Raw genomic sequence first — 22,887 nt, 5'->3', positions numbered from 1 at the left:
CAAGACACAACTAGCCTATACAACAACTATACACAATACATAGAAAAAGTATGCCACAAATGTATGAAACATTTTAAACCGTGTGTTGAGGATGTAAACATTGCCTACATTATACTTGTAAGTCAGCAATTAAGTGTAATTAATAAATAACGTATTACTTAAGTAGTGATGTTTGAATAAGTAGAGGATGTACTGTAACCTTACAGTGCATATACTTCCTCCACAATATGACACCAGCGTTCCTGCTTAGACTCAAACCCAAAACATGGCAGCTTTAGAAAATATGTTTCTGACCCAGTTTCCCAACTACAAAAAAAGGTGAAAAATTACATTTTCACCATTGCAAAATTTTGTTCCGTCTGGAAATCAGAGTAGGAGGCAGGGAAGCACAAATACCAAATGCTTATTTCAGCGAGAGAATTATACTTACTGGGGAGGGGTTCCTCTTCCATAAGTCACAGAAACCAAAATAACTATGAAATACAATTCATCGACATAAAAAGATACATACATTTTAACCTGAGAATTAGAAACAGTACATAAAATGAAATGAAATGAATGAAAACTGCGTTCAGGACTTGAAACAACAGAAAAATATATTCACTCTAGAAAGGTGTTTTGTGATATACCTTACTTGAGTATTTTATGTCATGCTACTAATTACACCATTGCGTTTATTTCACAGCTATAACAGCAGATAACTGTTCACACCAAGTGTATACGTATAAAACAAAGTGCAACATTTGTTTTTACATTTGGCGCTACGCTTTTCTAATAAAACTGGTGTACGTTTACTCACATTTGAAATGTAAGCCTTTTATCATCTATAAAAACTCGTTAACACACATTTTGTTAATAATTGACTCGGTTCAGCTGTTGGCAGTAATTTTTAGTGCCACCTGTGATCCATCTTCGACAAAACAAAATGCCTGCTGAGAACACATGTACGTGGAGTATTTTTGTCATAGTTTGGAATTGTAGCTTTTGTTTAACCAAAAAATAAAAAATAAAGGCCAGCGTCTTCCAACAATGCTGGCCTTAACAAAACCCTGAAGAGTAAAATCGCCAGTGATGTGTAATAAAATGACACAGTGCAAGCTGTCCCACTGTCTGTGTTTATCTCCCGGTGGGAAAATATGGTAATGGCAGGCCTTTGAAATCCTGAGCCAATATTTAACCATGGTCATCATAGCCTCAGCACTGCGATATTGATCACTTGGTGATCACTCTTCATGACATAGCAGTGCACGCTGTACCTTGCTCAGTGGTCTGATCAGCTGATAGAGCCTTGCTTTGTTTTGTCAGTGTTTCAGTGGTTTTGAACTAGATGGGATACCTCTTATCAATGGCTTTGATCACTGTTAGTTCGTATTTTAACCTTTCAACATTATGCAAAATACACAGGCATTTCCCAATTGGCCTGTGTTTTTTTTTTTTTTTTTTTTTTATGGAGTCAGGCTTTATCAGTAGATTTCCAAGGCAGGGGCTCCCTGGTGGGTTCCCATGCTCTGTGTTTCCTGTGCAGATCAGTGAGCTGAGCTGAGCTGATCCCTCTGACGCTCTTCTCCCCCCCTCTGGTTCTTTGCAGACACCCATAGCCAGGAGACTGAACACCCCTGGTGAGTCACAAGAAGCATGTATCTCAACCCTGCTGATAGAAACAAACACTGCTGCCTTCTCTGCGACACACGGACAGTTGACAAAGCAAAAACTCTTGAAGGGATCTACTGTGAAACAATTTCATGATTGGTGGAAGTGTCTGATAACTGTTGCAAAAAATAGATCATTGTCATTAATTTCTAAAAGTCAAATGTTTGGACGACCATGGGTTATTGATTCTAGACAGAAGAAAAAGGAGGTATCCTACTACCTACTATCCTACTAAAGGAATGTGGACACATGCGGCCCAGAACAAATCAGAGATCGTGTTTCTCAAATGCGATCTCAATGCGTTCACACTTGTCTTTTGAGCTGGCCACTCTCGAACTGAATGCCCAGATTGGATCTTAATACAAGGTCTGAACAGACCCAAAGAGATCAGCCAGTGTCACTGCTATCTTGGTGTCTTTCTAAACTGGAAAAACACTGATGAGGTTGTATTTGAGAAGGCTCAACCAAGACTATCCTTCCTGAGGAATCTTGGATCCTTTTTTGTAAGTGAGAAGCTTCTTCGTGTTTTTATTTTTCAGGAAATCTTTATGGTAGTGTCCTGCTTTGCTCTTATCATTTACTGCAGATGATAAGAGCAATAAGATGATTAGGAAGGCTGACTCAGTGACTGACCGTGTCCCAGATTTACTTGAGGTGTAGAGAAGAGTAAAGGACCAAATTGAAACTGACTTTGAAGCTTTTTTGTTAAATGGCCGGCGATGCCTCAGTGTTCAGTAGTCCTTTCCAGCAGCAGTCACATTTTTGATGAACTTGTTAGATGTGGTCTAACTTTTATCACGCCTCAAATGTTTTGTTGTTTAATTTTAAATGTATTTACTGTGCACTGTGAATGTGAAAGCCCGTAATATTTGTGGTTTCTACGGGCTGAATTTGTGGGACTTGAGTTCCGCCACAGAGCATTAATACATCTGTTTAATTAATCTTAATCTTTTAATACAATTATTACAAACAAATTAGAAAATACAACACCGACGACCACGGATCTGACAGGGTTTTGTAAACCCGAGCACATGCTGGACATAGCACTCATTTGTACTTATCTGTGTTGGCTTTCTCTCACATTCATGCTGACCCTCGCCCCTCTAGGTGTTGTAGGTCCAAAACCCCTAAGCCATAAATCCTATTAGTCAAGGATTCTTTGAAGCATTATAAGTCGCTTTCCCAGCTTTAATTGTTTGCATTATCAATTGCTACCTGACAGATATCAATCTCCTTTGTGTATTTTCTTTTTTTCACATAATTTTACGTGCCGGAGCGAGTATTTATACCAACAGCAGCATAGTAAAAGACCTTTTCATATTTTATCTCTTGTGTTTCTGGATCAAAAGTTCAAATAGATTATTTAGGATTTGAAAGAAAGCATAAAATCCCACTGCTCCTCTACAGCGTCTCCTCTCTCCCCGTCACCTCGGGCTCATGATTTACTACAGATTAAAAATGGCAGGGCCAGCCCGAGAGACGGAAGTTCAGGCCCCTCGGTCAGAGGTCGTGTCACTCTCTGCGTGTGAGGAAATTGTCCGCCTGAGTCATGATCAACACTGTGTGCTGTTTCACACGTCCATTACAACCTCTGTTTCTTTCTTTGCAGCACCTTTCTTACGGTGGTGTGGTTTTGTGGATTTGCGAATGTCAGCGAATATGTGTAAGTCTAATTTTTTTCACACTGTGGTCTCCGGCTGTTCGTGTTATTCTCACAGCCCACTTATAGCCATAGGTTATGAACATGTGAGTAAAGAAAAATGGAAATGCACAGTGTGATACAGCAGGGCAGAGGTTAAGGGTCAATTTACTTTTTAAACCGTGAGACATCTTTGTTTCTCCCAGCTGAGTCCAGCCCCTGAAATTAGGCCTCCATGTTAAGTGCAGTCATATTTTTAAACGCTGCCTACTAGAGCGATGCCCTCTTTTATCTGTGCTGCTGATGCACAACTGATCTTCACTGACCGACGTGTCAAGCTGCTGCAAACTTTCATATCAAGTTTTCCCACACATTAACTTTATGCGGTGTCAGCAGACATTCCTTCTGCTGAAAACTTCTCCCGACAGTGAATCACGTGCGCGCCGCAAGTTTAAAGTGGCTTTGTTAAGTTTAATCCAAAATCTGCGCCCTAATTACATTTTTGCATTACCTTTGAGCGTGCTGAATGAACATTTTGATGTGCCCCTGTTGTCCTCTCTTACGCAGCAAATTGCGGACCTTCCACAGAGCTGCGGGGCTAAAGCTTGGTATGCCGGATCTTTTGTTGGTGAGAGGGCTTTCGCTGCATGCCAGGCCGAGCAATCCGGCCGTCCCACAGGGGTCATCAGAGGAGAGAGGAGTTTTGATTATGATCATTATTTGGTAAATAAGATGTCAACAAGGTGTTTCCTTGACACTTTATTGAGTAAAAGGAGGAAGGTGCAGAAATGAACGCCCCCTTCTCAATGGGAGCTCTAATCTCCTCTTTCATGTCTCTTCTTGTCTGAAGGGTTTCGGCCTCGGCTGCCATGTGCTAGTCTGCCTGGGCCTGGCACTTCTTATTTGCAGGTGGGGTGAGTATCCTGGCAAGCATGTGTTTATAAAACCCACTTGTTTGGGCACAATACTTGAACTAACTTCTTTTGAGCGAACAGTGTGAATCTGTGCAAAGCCTTTTCCCAAAGTCCTTTAGAAGGCGACAGCCCATTGAGAGTAGAGAAGAAGGGATTACCTTCCTCGACAGTGGTGCATTTCCGAGAGAGCTGATTAGCTCTGCATTCATTGTTAAATCGAGCAAAGGAAGGCCCTAGAGGAGTGAAAGGATCCAAATAGGTGGGCCCAGAAATAAAACAGCCACAGGAAGCCTCGCACAGGCAACCCAAAGTTTTCCCAACATTTCTTTCCCCCACTCCTAAGGAGGTGCGGCGTGAAAAAGGAGATTAGCATACAAAATTAGAGGCGGGATGATTTTTAAGGGCAACTTGCCTCATGCCCTCCACCCCCAGGGCCCTACTCTGTCTGGACAAAGTTAATTAAACTAGTATTAAACAGTGAAGAAACTTCCAAGTGCTCAGGAGTTAGGGGGCTCTTTGAGGATTACCATGATGAGGGAGAGAACGGGAGGTATTTGTTGAGGCGAAATTGAGGGAGGCGTGATGGAAGGAAGAGTACGCTGGAAAGTTTTCTATTCTTGCTGGTTCGCCTCAGAGTATCCTAACCTCAGTGGGAGCAGCGCAAAGAGCGAGATTGTGCTTACTTCGAACCGTTGTTGCCACAGAGGTAAAGAAGGATGACCACTTACTTCAGGCTGAGTGATATACACCACTGAAGGATTTATTATTCTTTCATTACATTTTAATAGAAAACATACCACAAAGGGGACTAGCAATAGAGCAAAACTAGGAAACGCTGTGCAATAAATTAACAATGTACAGTACAAAGTGCTTCATTTTATGTACAATTAAATACATCGAGAGGGCAGCGAAGGTCAGGGCGAACCAGATGATGGGAGAGAAAACGGTGCCCAGAAATGTCAAAATGTGTTTTTGCAACATTGATATAAAACTCGACCGCGATTGCTGAAATACACAAAGATTACTGCAAGGCCGACATGAGGACACGCACTTGACGGAAAATTTTGATTTTGAAAGTTATTTAGCCAGATCATCTGCCAAAGCGTTTTTTTTTAGTTTTTTTTAATATGTGTCACAATAAATAAAAAGTGTTGCGGAGAATTTTGAAGTCAGGGGAATAATGCCCAGTGGCTTTTCAAAATGTCGTAAATATATAAAAATATATCTGCATTTATACCAAAAACAAATACTACAAAGTTAAAAAAAAATTCTCCTCAGTTGTAAAAATTTTGGTGTGCACAAAGCCTTTATGTGGCTTTAACTTTTAACACAAAAACAAACAGTGAAGATAGCCTGAAATTATATTTTTTTTGTCCAAAATACACAACATCTGAACATGCACAGGGAATCTGGGTGTTGACAGGAGCTGCAGTGGCGTGAATACGGTGACAGCATGCGGAGCGGCGATGGCGATGCTCAGTGCTTCTTCCTCAGTCTGAGGTTCTTGCGGCGGCTGCCAGCGCTCTCGTTCCTTCCCCTCTGACCTCCTTTCTTTACGCAGAAGTACTTGGTTACTGTCTTTCTGCACTGCTCGCACTTCACCGCGCAGCACCAGTGGAATTTACAATTGCAGCTCGACACCATCTCGGCCTTGCGCTCCTCCACGGCCAGCCCGCACTCTCCGCACAGTCTCTTGCAGCTCCGTTTCTCCCATTTGCTCAAGTTCTTGCCCTTCTTCAGGCACTCGCGGCCCTCCGTGCCCGGCAGGCCCAGCGTGCGGTTTTCCAGACAGTAATCTGGGGAGTCTTCGAGGTGGACCAGCTCCTTGCGTGAGATGGAGCTAAAGGTCTCAGCGATGGCCCCTCGGCTGGCTGCACTGTTCCCCGCTCCTCGTAGAAGGTCCACTTTCAGGGCCCTGTGGTACTTCTCCTTCAAGTAGTTCCCGACCTCCCTAAACTCGGGCAGCTGCAGCCAGCAGGTTTGAGTTGTGCAGCTTCCTGATACCCCGTGGCACTTGCATGTCCTCTGCATGGTCCCCTTAACCGCCTGGAAAGGGAAAGGGAAGATTCACTTTATTCAAATGTATTCACTTTGCTTTACACTTTGTTTCGTGTTAAAAATTGTGTCAAAATATAAAAACCTTTGTGTGTTTGAGCGGGTATGCACATGCATTCATATGTACATATAAGTCTAGGTGTGCTTACAAGTGTGTGCGTTAAATCTCCATTGTTTCTTGTATTGTTTTCACAAGGTTTTCCAGTTACGTGGAAATATGTGCGAATACACTGAAAGAAAGAAATGATAGCTCGAAGGTTCATTGCTGAGTCTCTTTGTCGCAGAGTGTTTGAAAAGGGGCGTTTTCTTTTGCGTGAGGAGGGGATGAACTCTCTGTCGAGGTGAAGCTGAATCAAAGTTTCACATTGAGTCCTATTGTCCCACCAGAATAAATAGGAGTATTTATTTAGCATGTTCATTATCAACATGTTTTCTGGTGTGAGGAGACCCAATGGAGCGTCCCATTGAGTGGAGAAATGAAAAAAAAGGGAGTTTTTCTCTCTTTCTATCCCCATTTTTTTCTGTTACAATGATGCTCCAGGTGCCATGGGGATCCCAGGGCTCAACAGGGGGGAGCAAAGGCACCGTAAACAAAGAGCACTTCAGCTGCACGCCTGTGGTCCCCTCAGACTCCCTCGGGGCCAAACAAAGACCAACATAAATGTGGGATCCTTATTGCAAGAATAAAAACTAAACACTTATTTTAAAAAGCAGAATAATACAGAATGCAGTGCAATGTCTGGCTCCCCAGGATCTCTAATTAAGCTTGCACCAGTGATCCTGAGATTCTTGAGTTGAGGTATTGTCATAAGGCGTATTCAGCGATGGTAAATAGGCCCTTCTGGTACACCGAACACATTGTTATGATTGGGGACGAGTGGCACCTCACTTATAGCGACGTGAAAGGGATGCTTGGGTGGCACACTCAGTGTAATTCTGAGCAGGGGGGGAAAAAAATGATTCAAAAGGTGCTTTACACTCAGCAATCAGTTGGAGGGCCATCAGAGATTCACGAAATTTCAACCAAGTTGCCACCCAGTTTAAATACTGTATTCTCCAAATAAAGCTTGTGCTACATCTTACACCAGGGGCTCGTCTGTCATGTTCAAGTTAATCCATCCAGTCAGTTAAGAGCACCAACTGTACCTTGCGCCCAGCCTCGTTATTATGGAGATTCATGGCTGCTCGAGCATCCTGCCCAGTCTCCAAGGCATCAACGAACTGTTTGGAGATGGCCTCGCCAAAGCCAACATTGTCACTGCAGCCGCCCCAGAGCCAGCCATGACCACCTAGGAGAAAAAAAAAAGAAAAAAAGAAGAAGAATACGCTTGTTAAATCCTCAGATCCTTTCACGTCTTATCTTCTTCAACTGATGTTTGTGCGTTTCTCTGACCTCGTTGTCCGTTCCTGCTGTCATCGCAGCCACAGTTGTCAAAGTCTCCCAGGCTGCAGTTCCTGGTCAGGGTGTACATCACTCCAGCAGAGCTGATGGCGTGGACGAACGCCGTCTCTCGATTTGCTGCTAACACAGAGACTCGATGATGACAAAACTTTAACCATGATATTACGTTCTCCTCTGGGAAATTTAACTTGATTTCAGTTCAGTCTAATGTCAATTTTACATATTTAATCAGACTTTTTTATGTTCGAGAAAAGGTTTAAAAGAAATTGAATGATTTACAATATTCTTTTTGGGCCTGAATTAAGCAGATTTTGTAACGTCTAACATATTTGATTATTTGTTCTCATGCCTCTCTGTATATTGCTTTCATAAGCTGCAAATAGAGGCTGCAATTCTGGGGGATGTTGTGAAATGGATTAGTGTGTTTGTTTTGCCTCTAGCGACGGTCGCCACTGTAACTTTCCCAAAGGGTGATGAAACTTTTGTCTGAGCATTCAAAAAGGGGGGAAAACTCCCTCTTAATGAAACAAACAGAAGAATGCACTTAAAAAAAACAACTAAAATAAAATCCAGCCAGGCCTAGCTGGCGTGCAGAAACACTGGAGCTGGCGTTAAGGTCGGTCAGACTCCGGGGACTCCAGACTTACCGCTGCGCAGGCTGCTGTGCGTGGACAGCTGCAGAGCTCTCTCGGGGCAGTTCCAACGGTCCCATGCGAACTGGTACTTGCACTCCTCTATGCCACTCTGAGCTCCTGCTGCCACGCTGCTCGAGTAGATCAGGTACGCCTGCAGTGGCACAGATAAGACATGATATAAACGTTTCATCCCTCATGTTCCAGCAGTGTGATTTCTGGGAATTGACATTTTGTTTTTGAAGCACCTGGCACGAGATCATAACCTGACATACTGTAGATTATGAAAATGTGCACTGTATTTTGATATATTTTGAATTGAAACGGTTGCATCCTAGTAAATCTAACCCTTTACCTCGATAAATCAATCACTTAAATTAAAATGAAGGCCATGTGGTGGAGTATCAATCAGTGATTCCATTCTGCAGCAATAAAAGATTATGAGTGACTGCTGAATTAGTCCAGCATGCTTATGCAGGTATCTATGGGACATGAGCTGATCTCGAGTCGATCACATGAAAAACAGCATCGGAATACTTCAGAACATTTTTTATGAGTTCACAAAATCAAACACTAAATAAATAAAACAAGGGATGCTTTTGTGACTCTGTCGTCTTAGACTCATCGTCTCTTTTATATGATTTTCTTGACAAGTACAACAGTTAAATAACTATGGAGTCATCAGTAATGTCGAGATTTGGACAATGATTGGCAAAACATGACAAAAAAACATGCAAACTGACACTGACATACTTTTTTTAACTATTAAATACAATGAAATGTTGAGCTTTTTTTTATTATAAACCAGTACGCTCTGGGCTCGGCTTTCGCCTGCCGCTCTGCTGCTTGTTCAGTCTGTGTGAATGATAATATAACTAATATGTCTCAAGTGGCCTTCAGGGAGATGGAGCACCACCTCTTTCACAGGGGTCCGGCTCGCTAATGATGACCACCCACTACAGCAGTGCCTGCCCTCGCCTCTTTACACATTCAACCCTCGGATACACAGAGCCTCTGATTAAGGTCAAGTGTACAGAAGGGGGAGAGGAAAAATCACAAAAGGCCAAGAATATCACTGATATAGCGCCATTGTTGCATCCACACAGGTACCAGCGCTTGTCCACGCACTTGAGTTAAGATATCACAAGAAGCACGGCCTCTCCGCCTCAAAAGATCAAAAGAGAGTTGGCTTACCTTGGGTCCAGTCATCAAGAAATTATTCACTGACCTGGAAAAGAAGACAGCTTATTCACTCGGGGGAAGCTCAGTGTTCTTCACAAATTCCTCTGCTAACATCTCTCATTAGTGCAGTTTGTAACATGTTAAACTGTGACACCAGCGGCCAGAAGGAACCCATGTGAACGGATGTGTAAAAGGATTTTCAGGATTTTAGGAAATGAGCGCAAAGCTTGTGTTATTGAAGAATCTGGGCGGTTTCTGTCCTGTTGATTTAGAATATTTACAATGGCTCTGGAAATGTTTGGAAATGCGTTTAACAAATGATAATGTTTCTAGATGTTTCTAGCAAATCCTCATGGTTGCTTTATAAAACATAATAAGTCATTCATAAATTAATTTAAATGTAAACAGGTTGTCAATAAATTGATTTTGGTGCAGATCAGCTGCAGCTTATAACCAATTAAAGGAAATTTTCGCAACCTGGCAACCCAAAAATTGGCTTTTTAATTGCCCTGCAATTAATCTATTTATTAACCACTGATAAACTTTAATGGTGTACTGCTGTGTTTAATTAAGTAAATCCAGGCACAATTTCGTCATTTAATAAATTTACCCATGTGGTTAGTTATGTAAGCCTTGTCTGCAATGCATCTAACGATCTATGAGCAAATTGGACTTCAGGACAAAGATGGAAAGAAATAATATTTCATAACAAACTTACCAACAGCAGTAAGACCTCATGTGAGTCAGGAGAATGAAAGCGTAATAGAAAACCTCCAAATGCATGAACATCCTGACAGGTGAGCTCGCCCAAAGCCTGCAGACTGCGTAACGATGGAGAGGATACTGAGCTATGGCAGCGCACGAAACTTCACCAGGGCTTCCAGGATTCAAGGAGGGGGCTCTGAAATGGAGCTGCTCTCGTCCCAACAAGAGATTATCTGCTTAATTAAAGATTTTCCCCCTTCTTACTCCCTCGGCCAATCAGAAGTATTGCACCGAGGAGAGACTGCAATGATCAAAAGGGCACCCTGGGCCTTCAGGGCTGGGCAACGGTAGGTTCCCTGCCTCCATTCAAGAGCAAAGGAAGATCTGTTTAATCCTATAGGAAAAGTGTAACACTGATCCCCTGAATTTCTGGTCAGAAGAAAAGTTTATTTAAGATATCTAGCGCGCAGCTGATATCTTAGGGGATTAGGGGGAAGATAGTCCTGAGGAATTGTTAGTTTGATAGGACTACAAAAATACTCCCATACTGTTTGTTCTTGAGGAAGTAATTCACAGTTAAGCATGATTGAATCACTGTGGATCATCCTGAAACATAGAGACGGACATGCAGTACGAGTCATTTGGCAATTTCATTCTACATGGGGTCAAACTGCGCCAAATGTATCGGAAATTATATCCAGCGAATGCGTGCGTTTTATTGCGCAGAACTGGTTGCGAAGATATTGTAATCGATGTCTGCAAATAAGGAACAATTAGTTAAGGCTATGTCGTGCAGGGGGGTGCGAGTGTTTTATTCCTAAAATGCGCATCTATTCATTTTCCCTGTTTACCTGCCTTTATGAACCATCCAAAACGGACCACCGGATGATTTTAATTTGCTTCGATGCCCGGAGAATTTACCAGAGAGATCCCCCGGCAGAAAATAAAAGGTGGATTGGGACATCAGTGAAGCCCCGTAGCCATTGATCAGATATAGGACATTTGCATCACTAATCCAGACGCTCCTTTCCTAACGCTGGATGAAGGGTTATTCCCCCAATAACCCCGTCTGACCCTTAGGTCCCTTTCCTTTAGCTCAAGCAGGCCTTTTGCAAGCTTCTTGTGTGCAAATTAGGATTAGAGGGGGGAAAAAAGTGATTTGGAAAGGGGGGGTACTTCTGAGGGATGTTTTTGGATTAAGATTTAAAGAGAAATGACAAGTAAGATGAGACAAAAGCAGGAAACCATCTTGTTTTTCATCTTTTTTTAATGCACAGCAAACTATTCCTCTACAGAAAGCATTGGCAGAACAGTGTATTTATAAGGCTATTTCTTTAATTTGTCATCACCAAAGAACTTTTTATTCTATTAGGTGCTCTGAGTGTGAAATATACAACATTTTTGTTCAAACTTAACTGCGATTTTCCCGGCATATAGATCTAACTGGCAGGGATTGAAATGCACAGGCAATCCTAACATACACAAGTTAATTTATCTAAATCAATTCAACCCACGTTATGCCAGAGGTAAGGCATCAGATTCAGATTTTCCTGAAAAGCGGCCAGTACACGTTGCACAAGTTTGTTTGCAAGTGCCGAGCTATAACGGTCTGAGTGACCACAGTGAACTGTCAGAGCTGTAACACTGAGGTGTTGGACGCCGTGAACTGGATGGCCTGACAGTCAGCAGCCAATGGACAGAGGGCTGATGTCACTGCTGGGGAGACAGAGATCAGCAGTGGTGGCATCATTTACAGGACATTTGGACGCGACTTGCGGTGGCTGCACCCCGTGGCAGAATGCAGCAAAGATTTCTTGCACGGAAAAACTGAAATTGCTGCAAGTACATCACATTCACTGCTTGTACATAAAACAGACAGAGGATGCACTGTAGCTCTTTCTTTGCGGGGATTCACCAACAGGGGGAGCAAGTGCAAACATATTCAAACGTTCATAGGTTTGATTACAAACCATAAAGCCTCTTTATGGACTCTAAGGTGAAAGTTATTTATTTACCAGGTCAGGTTCAAACACAGGGAGCCGGCAGGGATCTGGTGCTTTGTTCAAGGAGCAGTTGGTCAGACAGTAGCCTGCATGGTGACATTAAATTTTAAATTCATCCCACTGGTGATTATGACAGGTGAGCCTGCATCCGTGGACACATTAAGTGCTGCACAAACTGTCCTTTAAAGTCCTCGAGGAATGTTCAAACCATATCTGTACATATTTTAAATAAGAATGGGTGGTGTCACAAGAGCAGCGGTCTTACAGCACTGTTAGATGTGAGTTAGACAAGTAAGCCAAGCATGAAGCAAACAGGGGAAGATTCTCATCAGTGTAGGCGTGTGGGCAGGAGAAAACACTTTCAGTTTACAAGGACAAGATGGCTGGAAACAGGTGTGGCAGATGTCCTGATGAGCTGCTATGGCTCAGTGTCGGTAACAAGAAGATAAAAACATCCAAATTCTTGACCCCTATAGGACCAATGTGTGGGATCAGATTATCCAAACTCTCATCAGTGAAGGACAGACTATGTCCAGAAAGGTCTAGTCCATATGTATGTGTAAATATGATGTAATAAATATTAGTTTTCACATACATTTTAATAAATACTGCATAAATTTAAGTGTGCAGTTACAGCTTTATTTCATAGGCATCAAATTGTCAGTATCTTGTTTTATTCTTTATGCCACATATTTCTTTATGAGATATGATATAGTTACTATAGTAAATAATAGTTTGTTATCAGTAGTTGTTATTTTAATATCCAAAACTACTGATTAAAATGTTTAACAGTAATGGTATGTTCAGTTTTTATTCAATATATGAATCAGGAGTATTACAGAATTCCACCATATTTGTTCACATGTAGAAAATTTGGTTTATTTGCGGTACATACGATACATACAAAAACATTCTTTGAAAAAAAAGTGCCATTTTTAACACCATTGCACTGCTTCCATTGCTCTGCAAAAGCAACAGATATTACAACAGTATCACTAAGGATGTCATAGCCACGTTTGCTTCAGAGTAAAGTAGTTGTTTGGTTACAGAAAAGTGAAAACACGGTAAGCCAGAAGTATTTTTTTAAAGAGTTGTTTTTCATTTTAAATGAAAAGGGATTTCACTTATTCAAGAGTTCCTCAAAAGCAGACAGACACCAAACAACCGATTAGACAAAAATTCTAAGCCCTAATTCATTCACTTTTTAATATATATATATATATTTTTTTTTATAACAGGTGTGCAAACCTCATAAGGCATATGGGCAAGACTCCTCATAAATGTTTCAATAATATCACCAAGCACAAAAATATAAGCCTCTATATGCATGCCTCGTTGGCCTTATCTGAGGGAGAGGGAGAACGTATGACCGTATTTGAAATGAATATAAAATAAATGCAAAAATAATTATTTCTTCCAGCTTAAAAATGACATGTCTGGTTTAAGGTTTCAGTCCAGAGGCACCTACATAAAGAGACCTAATGATGGAGTCTGAGGCGGCGTCACATTTCAGCCAGAGGTATACAACGTGTTATACCAGAAAAGGTGTGAACGTATCTTTTAGTCAGTATGTGAAAACTCATTAAGTATCCCCAACTGTAGAGCAGGTATGACAAATGGGGGCAGTTCAATAGAGGACTGACTGTCTTGATGTTGGCCTTGAATACAGCAGGTTTAGGAAGACTACTAGCTTACCTAATATAGAGCAACCCTTAGCTTAAAATAGCCAAATACCAAGCTATAACTGCACTTTATGGAATGAAACAAAGCACTACTGACAGGAGCTTCAACAATAAACTTCAGTCTTGTCTGCAGAGAAACCTCACTATTAAGGGTTTCAATAAAGCTTTCAAAGTGCCAAATACTATTAATAAATAGCAAATTAATAAATAAAAGGTACAGTAAATTATTCTGTAATCACTGCTTTTACACACTGCTATAGTTTTGTTGTGCTAATGTGGCCAAAATAGACTTTCATTCTCCTCCCGCCTGGTTGATATTATGGTAAAAAAAGCTGTGCTTCCACGTGTAGCCAAATCGCTACCCGTGGATAAGAGTAGGTGAGAACACTTCAAAACTTAAACAGACCCACACATTTTTATGGAAAGGTCCATTAGTCTCAAGAAAAGGTTTAATTTATAATCTGAAGCATGATAATCACCACTCGATAAGTGAAATGCTGCTATACCTGCTGCTACGTTCTGTCTTGGTTCGACATATTCTATCACTTGTGGAGTACAAAGCTGTTGTGACTCAGCCACTTTTGCTGCCTTCACCGGTTCGCTGCATGCGGGCGACGATGACTTCCTTTGAAACCTTCTTGCGGTCCTCGGCCAAACCCAGAAAGCACATGAGGTCGATGAAGGCAGTGGTGATATTGAGCTTGCAGCCAAACTCGCTTGTAGCGTAGTCAAAAGGGAATGTGTGGTGGTAGTTGTGGAAGCCTTCCCCTGAAATATAAAAAGGAAAACTTAAGTGTTTTGCTCAATGTCAACAAGGTCATAAACGAGGACATACTTACGACGCTAACGACAATCATAAGGTTAACTTGATTTAAAGACATGGTTGCGTCAGAGCGGCAAGCGGCTGTTTTGCAGCATGTGACTGATAATTTGATTTGAATGTAAGTGGAGATTTATTTTTGGATTTCATAATCCTAAAGGCTGACTTCTAAGTAATGCAATTCACAAGCACATTAAATTGAATTTGCTAAGTCATACTGTGTCACTCTCTTCAGACCAAGGGAGTGACAGAGGTTAAAGCTGCATCTCCCCATCACAGCCTTCCCCCTGACCAGGGCCTGATGCACTAATTTTCTGTTGATGAAGATTATCATCGGAAACTTTCAACTGTGAATTTAGGAGACTTTACTTCTCTAGCAATTGCAGCAGCATTTGCTCCTTGCTCCTAAGCGTCAAGAACAGCTGCAGAAGAAACCGTGAAAAAGGACTTACAGTACAGAACTGTTTCCTGTACGCTTCTTCTGCTTGCTCTCAGTTACTGGAGAACATTTCATGAAGTCCAGGACAATAAAAAATGACATCTTTCTTGCTAGTTTGGTAGGCAAGGTGCAGCTGATGTTAATTCTGCGATCACAGTCTGCAGCATCATTCCCCCTGTGGTTCTAGCCACCACAAAGAAAGTCAATACTCATGGGAAGCAGTGTTGCTAAAAATATCAGAACTACACAGTTTGAAAGCTGACGAACTCCACATCTGAACTCTAAAAATGGCACAGCCAAGACAAAATAAACATCACCCCTGGTTTACCCCACCGTCCCGTACAGATGTCACACTGAATCAGCTTTGAGAGCTCCCACTGTGGGTGATTTTACAAGACAGGAAATTGAATGAATACCCTTTCCTGTCCCCTTTAGTCACGTAAAGACGTTAAATTACACAAAAATGATTACGCAGCCACAATACAATGTAACAAGTTACTACAAAACAAATAAAATAATCATTACCTATGGCACTAAATGCAACCAGTGGGTTTTCCCTTGGGTTAATGGTCTTGTCATAAGGCCTGTTGCCCCATATGTGTGCAGCGCTGTTGACCAGCCAGGTGGCATTGAGCACCACAGTGTATCTCAGCAGTCCAGCAACGAAGTATCCCACAACCAAGGATTCACCCCAGAAGTACCAGGGTACCAACGTGGGCACAAGGAAGCAAATAATCACCACAGAGAGCTTGTAGTGCCTGAAATGAAAGAACAAACTGTAAGTAAAAGTCAAGACTATACATTTTATAATCCAACAATGTGTTAATGGAAAATGCAGACACCATTATCTGTACCCAATGCGAGTATAAAGAGTTTATTTGTTTAACGGGATTATCTGCAGACAGATTTCACATTACTGTCCACGGTCAAGTCTGAGTGGGTGGCCCTGACCCCCAGTAATCTATTAAGGGAGTGAGGATCTGGGATTGTTTCCAGAGGTGTGGAAATGTTGACTAGTGACCAGACAGTGAACAAATAGTGAACATGTGAAATTGTGATATTGTGGTCACTTTAACTCAAACAACCACATCCCGTGCAGCTTGACCCAGAGAGGAAATAGATTTTGACAACCAGACAAAGAACAACATAGCGCCCTGCAAACACGTTTACATACATGTGTTCTGTATTACAGGTGTATACAGACCCAACATTCAGTGTTTTTGCAGGTAGAAGTGCGACATTTAAATATTATGTTTGGTGATGAGATAAAGTTGTGAAAGCCAACACAAAAGTAAGCACTGTGCTATTGACACCTGGTGGTGCATGCTTGCGCTGACATATGCAAATAAAACATGTTGGCTGTTTGTTTATATTAACCTGTTTTCTACATGTTTTTTACACGTAAGTCCAACCGGAATGAGCATTCATAGTCAAGGAAATGTTGCATGTTTGCAGTATTGTAACAGCAACATAGTTGCACATCTCACTGTGGTGACAGCCGCTGATTACATACATACGGCCTCTTGTTATGACTGATAAGGATCTGTTCAGTCTGTGTTGTTGAGCCCCTTTTCAAATGTGACAAATCTATCATCTGCTTTCTCACCGTCTTTGGAACATCACCACTTTATCTGCCTTCAGGTCCGTCAACTCCAGTTTCTTTCCCTTCTCGATGACGTCGGGATGTTTACGAACCAGCAGCCAGCCAACGTGGGAGAAGAAGAACCCCCGTGTGGCGTTGTGGGGGTCGGCGTCCGTCTCGGAGTACTTGTGGTGAACACGGTGGTCCCTCGCCCATTCAAATATGTCGTTCTGCACGCAGAGAGACAGGCAGAGACAGGGAAGATTAGGAGAGTGACACACAGATATATACGAGACTTGCAAATCACTTAGGCCGGAGGTCATGTGGTAGCAAATCAATAAATGCATATCAGATTACATTTTACTAAGATTATGCAGTGATTCAGAAAACCACACCGTTGGCCTTTTATATTTGTGAATGTGATGAATATTAAGAATTAGGATCCATCCATGTATTGTGACATAAAAATACTGTGCTGTCTATATATATATATAGTATAATTACGCAAATATTTTTTTGGAATATATTTACATTTTTCTCTGTTTTACCTGAAATGCCATGGAGTTAGCGAGAGCGAGGAAGACTCGCAGGGGAAAAGAAGCCTTATAGGATCTATGGCTCCATAATCTGTGGGCTCCAGCAGTCACGCCCAGAGCACTGATGGTGTAGCATACTGCACCTGGGAGAAACACAGGTGGAAAGGAGAAGTGTCTTAGATGAAACTGCGATCATAACACTGATATAACATTTAATCCAATGACAGCAAAGTCACTGGGACATCATGTTCTCTTCGTAACACTCGAGCCTTTTTGCTCTGAGAAAAGTCATCCACGCAGGGAGATGGTACAGTGGGATCACACAGGTCAGCCCTCACACTTTTTGTTGTTCTAAAACTGCTGAATGCATTTCTATGTGGAGCCCAGACAAGACTACACAGGATTTGAGAACCGTGGGCTTCTGATTGGCAAAGAGCATTCTGTTGTGGTGCCATGCGGCTCACAATGGGATGTCTATAGAAATGGTGATTGTGCTTTGTCTTCCCCCGGTGAAATAATATGCAGCTCAGCATTGCAAAGAGAGGGGAAAATTATGCAGTGCCAGAGCAGAAACAAAGTTGTGATTGTTCGGGAATTTGAGTCATGCCACAATAGTCTGCATATATAGGGCACAATTTTAAATTATTCAGCAAAGTGTTTGACTACTACCGCTGGGATTCAAACACTTCTAATTTGAGACATTACATAACATGCAATTTATTCCAACAGGTCCAAACAGTTTACAATCAACCCCAGGTCTGAGCTTTTCAAAAATGGCAGAAAAGATGTGGTTTACGAGGACAGATGGAGTAGTAAACCCAATCATGATTACTTTAATTTTTGTACATATACAGTATATCTATAATACTAATTATAAAACTACAACATAAAAAAGTAACCCTGACCGAACACAAAATAGTTTAATATGATGATGGCATGAACTGAAACAAAAACTTTATCTACTACCAAATGGGCCAGTGTGAAATAGTATTTACCGATTAGTTCTTAAATCAACAAAACCCGATAACATGAATAACTGGCTGCAGCTGGATTAGACATCCATCCATGATTACTACCAGTCTTCAATCAAAACAGTTAAATTAAAGACATGAAGTAGACTCCAAGCTAAAATTAAAGGAAATTTCAGACAAAATTAGGACTTGTCTGGGAAATGTTATACAGTCAGACCTAGGGCCCTGAGACTCCACAGATAGTGAAAGACTTTATCGATAAATGTACAAGGCTTGAAACTATAGGGAACCTTCCAGAAGTGTCTGACCTCCAAATAGTCAAAATAAAAATTGAGGAAAGCATCTAAGGCACTGCAGCCCTCTCTCACATTATTAAAGTGTGTTCATGGCTCCACTATCAAAAAAAAAAAAAAAAAAACGGCTTCAATGGGAGCGTCGAGGCAGAAACCGCTCACATGAATTTTGGCATCACTCACCTCGTTTGACTTGTTTGGAAAAAGGGGATCCTTTCACGCATGGCAAAAAGCAAATGCAGAACGCCACAAAAGAAATATTATACCTACAGCCAAGAGTGGGAGTTGCAGTGTAACATTGTAAGGTTTGGTACACTGCTTCAGGGCCACGGCAACTTTTGTGCAAGCGAGGCAAACATGAATTCAGGAACAACTGGGTTGAGCAGCAAGATAATCATCAGACAAACAGAACGCACCATCTCTAAATGGCTTATAAGGGGAAAAAAAAAAAAAGGAGTGGAGATGGTGTGGGGGACCTGAAGAGCTCACTCGTGCTCACAAACTCACCGGTGTGGTGTCACTAAAGCGGTATTGTTGATTTAAGAACTAAGGGGCAAATACTTTTTCACTCTGTTAAAAAAAAATAAAAAATAAAAAAAAGACTAGGAGATACCGACCACAGCAATATCATAGACTTATCTCCAGATATGGAAAGGTGGCAGTTGTTGCTGCCATAAACGCTTCACAACTTACCATTAAGTTCAGCAGGGGAGTGATTAAAGTATTAGATAACATTTATGCTTCAATAAACACATTTAACATCTAAAACCTATAGGCTGTCGTTATGTTAACTTTTTTGTTTGCATATCTGACAGTTTCATACTCAAAATCACGTTTTCCGGGCACACTAATGGAAATCACAAGGCCCCGGTGACTCATTCTCCATTATTCTCACAGCCATGAGCCCTCAGCTCTGTGCACTCACTGTAGTTAGCAGTGATCACACCACATCAGCACATTCTGTTCTCGGACTGTGGCCTGTAGGGCGTAAAAAAAAAAACGCACAAAAAAAAAATCTACACAGCCAAGCCTACCACACTATTTACTTAATACTTACTCCATGCGAGAGTTAATCTCGATGCGTAGGGAACGAGAGTCAGCCCATAAACCGCACCGATATGAAGGAGGGTCATCAGGATGATGTTTCTCCACACATATATCCTCGGTGGTTTCCCCTCTTTTTCCTTGTATGTGTCGTCGAAAGCATCTTCCACTTTTTCCGTCCTGGCATCTCCGTTGTGCTGCGTGTCGGCGTGGTGATTCCTGCTTTCGACTTTGGACATTTTTCTGAAGGGATCCTGTGAAAAGGGGAGAGCGGTAAAAGGAAGGATGTTGCTCTGTTAAGTGCGCACAGCAGGATGCAAAAAAAAAAAAAAAAAAACGGAGAGGAAGGTACGGCGGCTCGCAGTGCCCACGTACTCTCTCTAGTGGCGCCGAGATCGGATATAGTGGCGGCAGGCACTACATCCGCTTCAACTTCTATTGCCTTATTTTACTTGGTACATAGATCATGCTATGCTGTTATGACCACCGCCCATTGATTCATATTAGCACCCCGTGATAATAGCTCTTAGACTAGACTCTTAAAGCCTGAAACTCATGTTGCAGCTGGTTCTGTGGTTCACGTAACGCCGCTGCTGGTCCGCCTCCACAGTGTTATAACAGGCACATGAGACCGGTAGCACATCCCCGCTGTCACATAACACTCCTTCACACAGGCAGAGCAGGGTGGACCCTTCATACCGCTTGAAAACTGCTCGTCACAATTGTTTCGTTTATTTTTTTCATGGATATTTTAATCCACATCGTTATGTAAATGCCAGTGTTAGCCAAAAACGGCTAACAGTTGCAGTGCAGGCAGGTGCCAGTCAAACGGCTGATTTAAACTACTGTACGCTTTGCAACGTCCAATAAACACAATTAAAACGAGAAAACATATGCTACTCTGTGCTGACAGACAAATGAAAAGGCTAATTAGGACAATGCTACAATGCCACAGCAAGTGAAAGACAACAGCTGGCCGTCTTACACTGTTTTGATATTATTTAAATTTTTCAGTTGGCTAAGCTAACGAAGCTAACGCCAGCCGAACAGTTAGCCATATGGTCCGTTTGACCGTTAACTTTAGCTATATTTGCTTGATATAACACCGTTTTTATTCATTTGTTTATATATTTCATCAGCAATTAAACAGCATAGCTTTCATGTGGTATGTTTCAGCAAAATGCATTAAAATAAATTCTAAAAAATGTTATGTTGATCTGATGTGCAAGTTGCCTGCGCACCTGCTGTGAACATCCACCTGTAGAGCGGCAGCCTTATCATTGGTCGCATACCAAATTCTGTTGTAGGCTACTGTCAAATCAAATTCATTCAACATAAATGACTTCATACCTGTGTTGAGCCTCGCCGTTAACTTTGCAGATACCAAAAAACGAAGAGGAAAGGAGAAGGAGAACTGTTCCGCTGATCCCCGGGCCACTGAAATCCTGCTTATTCCGAGGTCGTTTTAAAGGAACTGCCCGATGAGGAAACTGATGCCTCTGGTTCTGAATGTCTCATTGGCTGCGTGAAGAACTGATGTTAACCTCCCTCCGTTTTGTTTTTTTTTCACGAAGTGTGATCATGCAAAGAATCCAACTCTTGCACAAGATATCTAATCAACAAACTTGATCTTAATGACTGTTTAAACAGATGACACAATGCGAGAGGTTGCACACAAAAGTCAGCTCATCTGACATGATGTCATACAGCAATGACAGTCTGCCCTTTGGTCATTAGAAAATACCCTTTTCGTTTTAATGCAACTGCTCGATGGGGAAACTAGAGCCACTGCCTCTGAACATCACATTGGCTGTTTGTATAACTGATGTTAACCCCCTTTAGTTTGTCCACCATCCGAAAATCTTATCTTGCAAATAATTTGACCGTTGCACAAGATCTTAAATCAACACATTGATCTTAATGACAGTTTGCCAAAGGTTGGAAACAAAAGGATAGCTCATCCGACACCATGATGTCATGTAGCACCGACAGTCTGCAACGGGGGCATCAGAATATTTGCAGGCACATGACTGTCCCCATTACCACCGCTTGCATGTCACTTATTTCCAAACAATGTGTACTTCAACTGAATTTTTGTTGTTTTACAAGCTTCAGTTAACAATATTAGCAGTGTGATTTCTTGGTAGTGGGCTGTAGCTAATATATTCTTATATTTTTATTAGATGCAAACCATTTTCAGCAGAATAATGTAAATATTTTCTGTGCAAGTCAAAGACAGAAAATGTCAAATAGAAACAGATTTTTCCCGAATGATTATGAGACTGTTCAATGACTTGAACCACTGCACCTTGGTAGTGCTTGTGGAGGGTCAAAGAGTTCACTTCTCTGTCTTTCAGCTAAATCTGGCACAGACGATTTTGTACATGAGCATCACCCTGGTCAAGAGATAAAAGAACATCGTATCTTCAAGCCAAGGCTGCCTTGCCACATGAGCTCACATAAACGGTGGTAACCTCGCAGGAACAAATCTGGCCTTTCATACTGTACAATCATTATGTTATGACCTTTAGTGAACTGGAAGAAATGGGATGAACTTACACAACCATTGGGCAACAGATGTTTTAGGTCAGTGTTTTCTAGACAGAAGCAGCAGCAATGGCACCATCTACGGCACAAATACGGGCACTGCAGAGACACTGCAAACCTTTTCACACGGCAGACATTTTGACATGTTGAAGTAGGAAATGCACAAATGTAATTATCATTATTAATTATGTGCCTACTGGATTATTGTTACCACACTGGAAAGACTTTCTGGACTCATTAAAAATTAGTCATGTGCTGTAAATCTTTGTAGTTGTACCTTTCTTCCTATGATAAGTCAAAATGTCTTTTGTGAAAATGGTCTATGATGTAAACTGGAACTTTCTTGCTGTGAGGTTTCAGTGCTAACTGCCACACCACTGTGCCGCCCCCTCACACATTGTTGCCTGGTATATTCAAAAATGGATCATCTTGAAAGAAATTAGTTTTCTCGTCTTCACACTATTCGATCTCAGATTTGGGGGAAGTAGTTGTCGAAATAACAAGGTGTTAATATAAAGCTAAAAATGCCTCTTTTGTCATTTAAAGCTATTTAAAGCTTGTGTATTTTCTCATGTGTTATTTTAAAATGTCTTCCAAGATCAAAAACATACTACTAGACTCATATTCTGGAGCAAAAGATGAGCTTGAGTTACAAATAGAAAAAAAAAATGATCAAATCAACATCTCAGTGATGAAGAATGACAGGCGAGTTATTTACTGTGATACCTTCCTACTAGATTGCATTGTTCTTTCTGCATTCAGTAGTATAGCACAATCTGTCAGAGCAGAAG

At 41.5% G+C, this 22,887-nt stretch overlaps 2 protein-coding genes across 2 annotated transcripts; both read right to left on the bottom strand.

Moving 5' to 3' along the window:
* Positions 1 to 5,679: 5,679 nt before the first annotated feature.
* Positions 5,680 to 10,263, bottom strand: wnt8b (wingless-type MMTV integration site family, member 8b; the record flags this gene model as incomplete). Its single annotated transcript, XM_084562363.1, has 6 exons — positions 5,680 to 6,249; positions 7,405 to 7,547; positions 7,652 to 7,777; positions 8,308 to 8,446; positions 9,487 to 9,520; positions 10,193 to 10,263. The coding sequence occupies 6 exons, from the start codon at positions 10,261 to 10,263 to the stop codon at positions 5,680 to 5,682; spliced, it is 1,083 nt and encodes a 360-aa protein (XP_084418489.1).
* Positions 10,264 to 11,297: 1,034 nt separating this feature from the next.
* scdb (stearoyl-CoA desaturase b) lies at positions 11,298 to 21,127 on the bottom strand. The gene is made up of 6 exons (XM_084562266.1): positions 20,900 to 21,127; positions 19,563 to 19,803; positions 17,254 to 17,384; positions 16,730 to 16,935; positions 15,649 to 15,881; positions 11,298 to 14,632 (listed from the first exon to the last, which is right to left on the bottom strand). Exons 2-6 carry the CDS (start codon positions 19,786 to 19,788, stop codon positions 14,436 to 14,438), a joined length of 993 nt encoding a protein of 330 aa, XP_084418392.1. The 5' UTR covers positions 19,789 to 19,803; positions 20,900 to 21,127; the 3' UTR covers positions 11,298 to 14,435.
* Between the last annotated feature and the right edge of the window lie 1,760 nt (positions 21,128 to 22,887).

The sequence above is a fragment of the Chelon labrosus genome, assembly GCF_963514085.1.
Source record: "Chelon labrosus genome assembly, chromosome: 15".
NCBI classification, from domain to species: domain Eukaryota; kingdom Metazoa; phylum Chordata; class Actinopteri; order Mugiliformes; family Mugilidae; genus Chelon; species Chelon labrosus.
Note: the sequence above shows the minus strand (reverse complement) of the source record. Positions and strands in the feature narration are given on the sequence as shown.

What these genes read in the sequence shown, in the direction of transcription:
- scdb (XM_084562266.1), bottom strand. Translation starts at nt 19,788, where the DNA reads ATGTCCAAAGTCGAAAGCAGGAATCACCACGCCGACACGCAGCACAAC. An exon ending in CTAACTCCATGGCATTTCAG is followed by an intron (nt 16,936 to 17,253) that starts GTAAAACAGAGA and finishes CTCTGCGTGCAG; the next exon opens with AACGACATATTTGAATGGGC. An exon ending in GGTTGCATTTAGTGCCATAG is followed by an intron (nt 14,633 to 15,648) that starts GTAATGATTATT and finishes TTTATATTTCAG; the next exon opens with GGGAAGGCTTCCACAACTAC.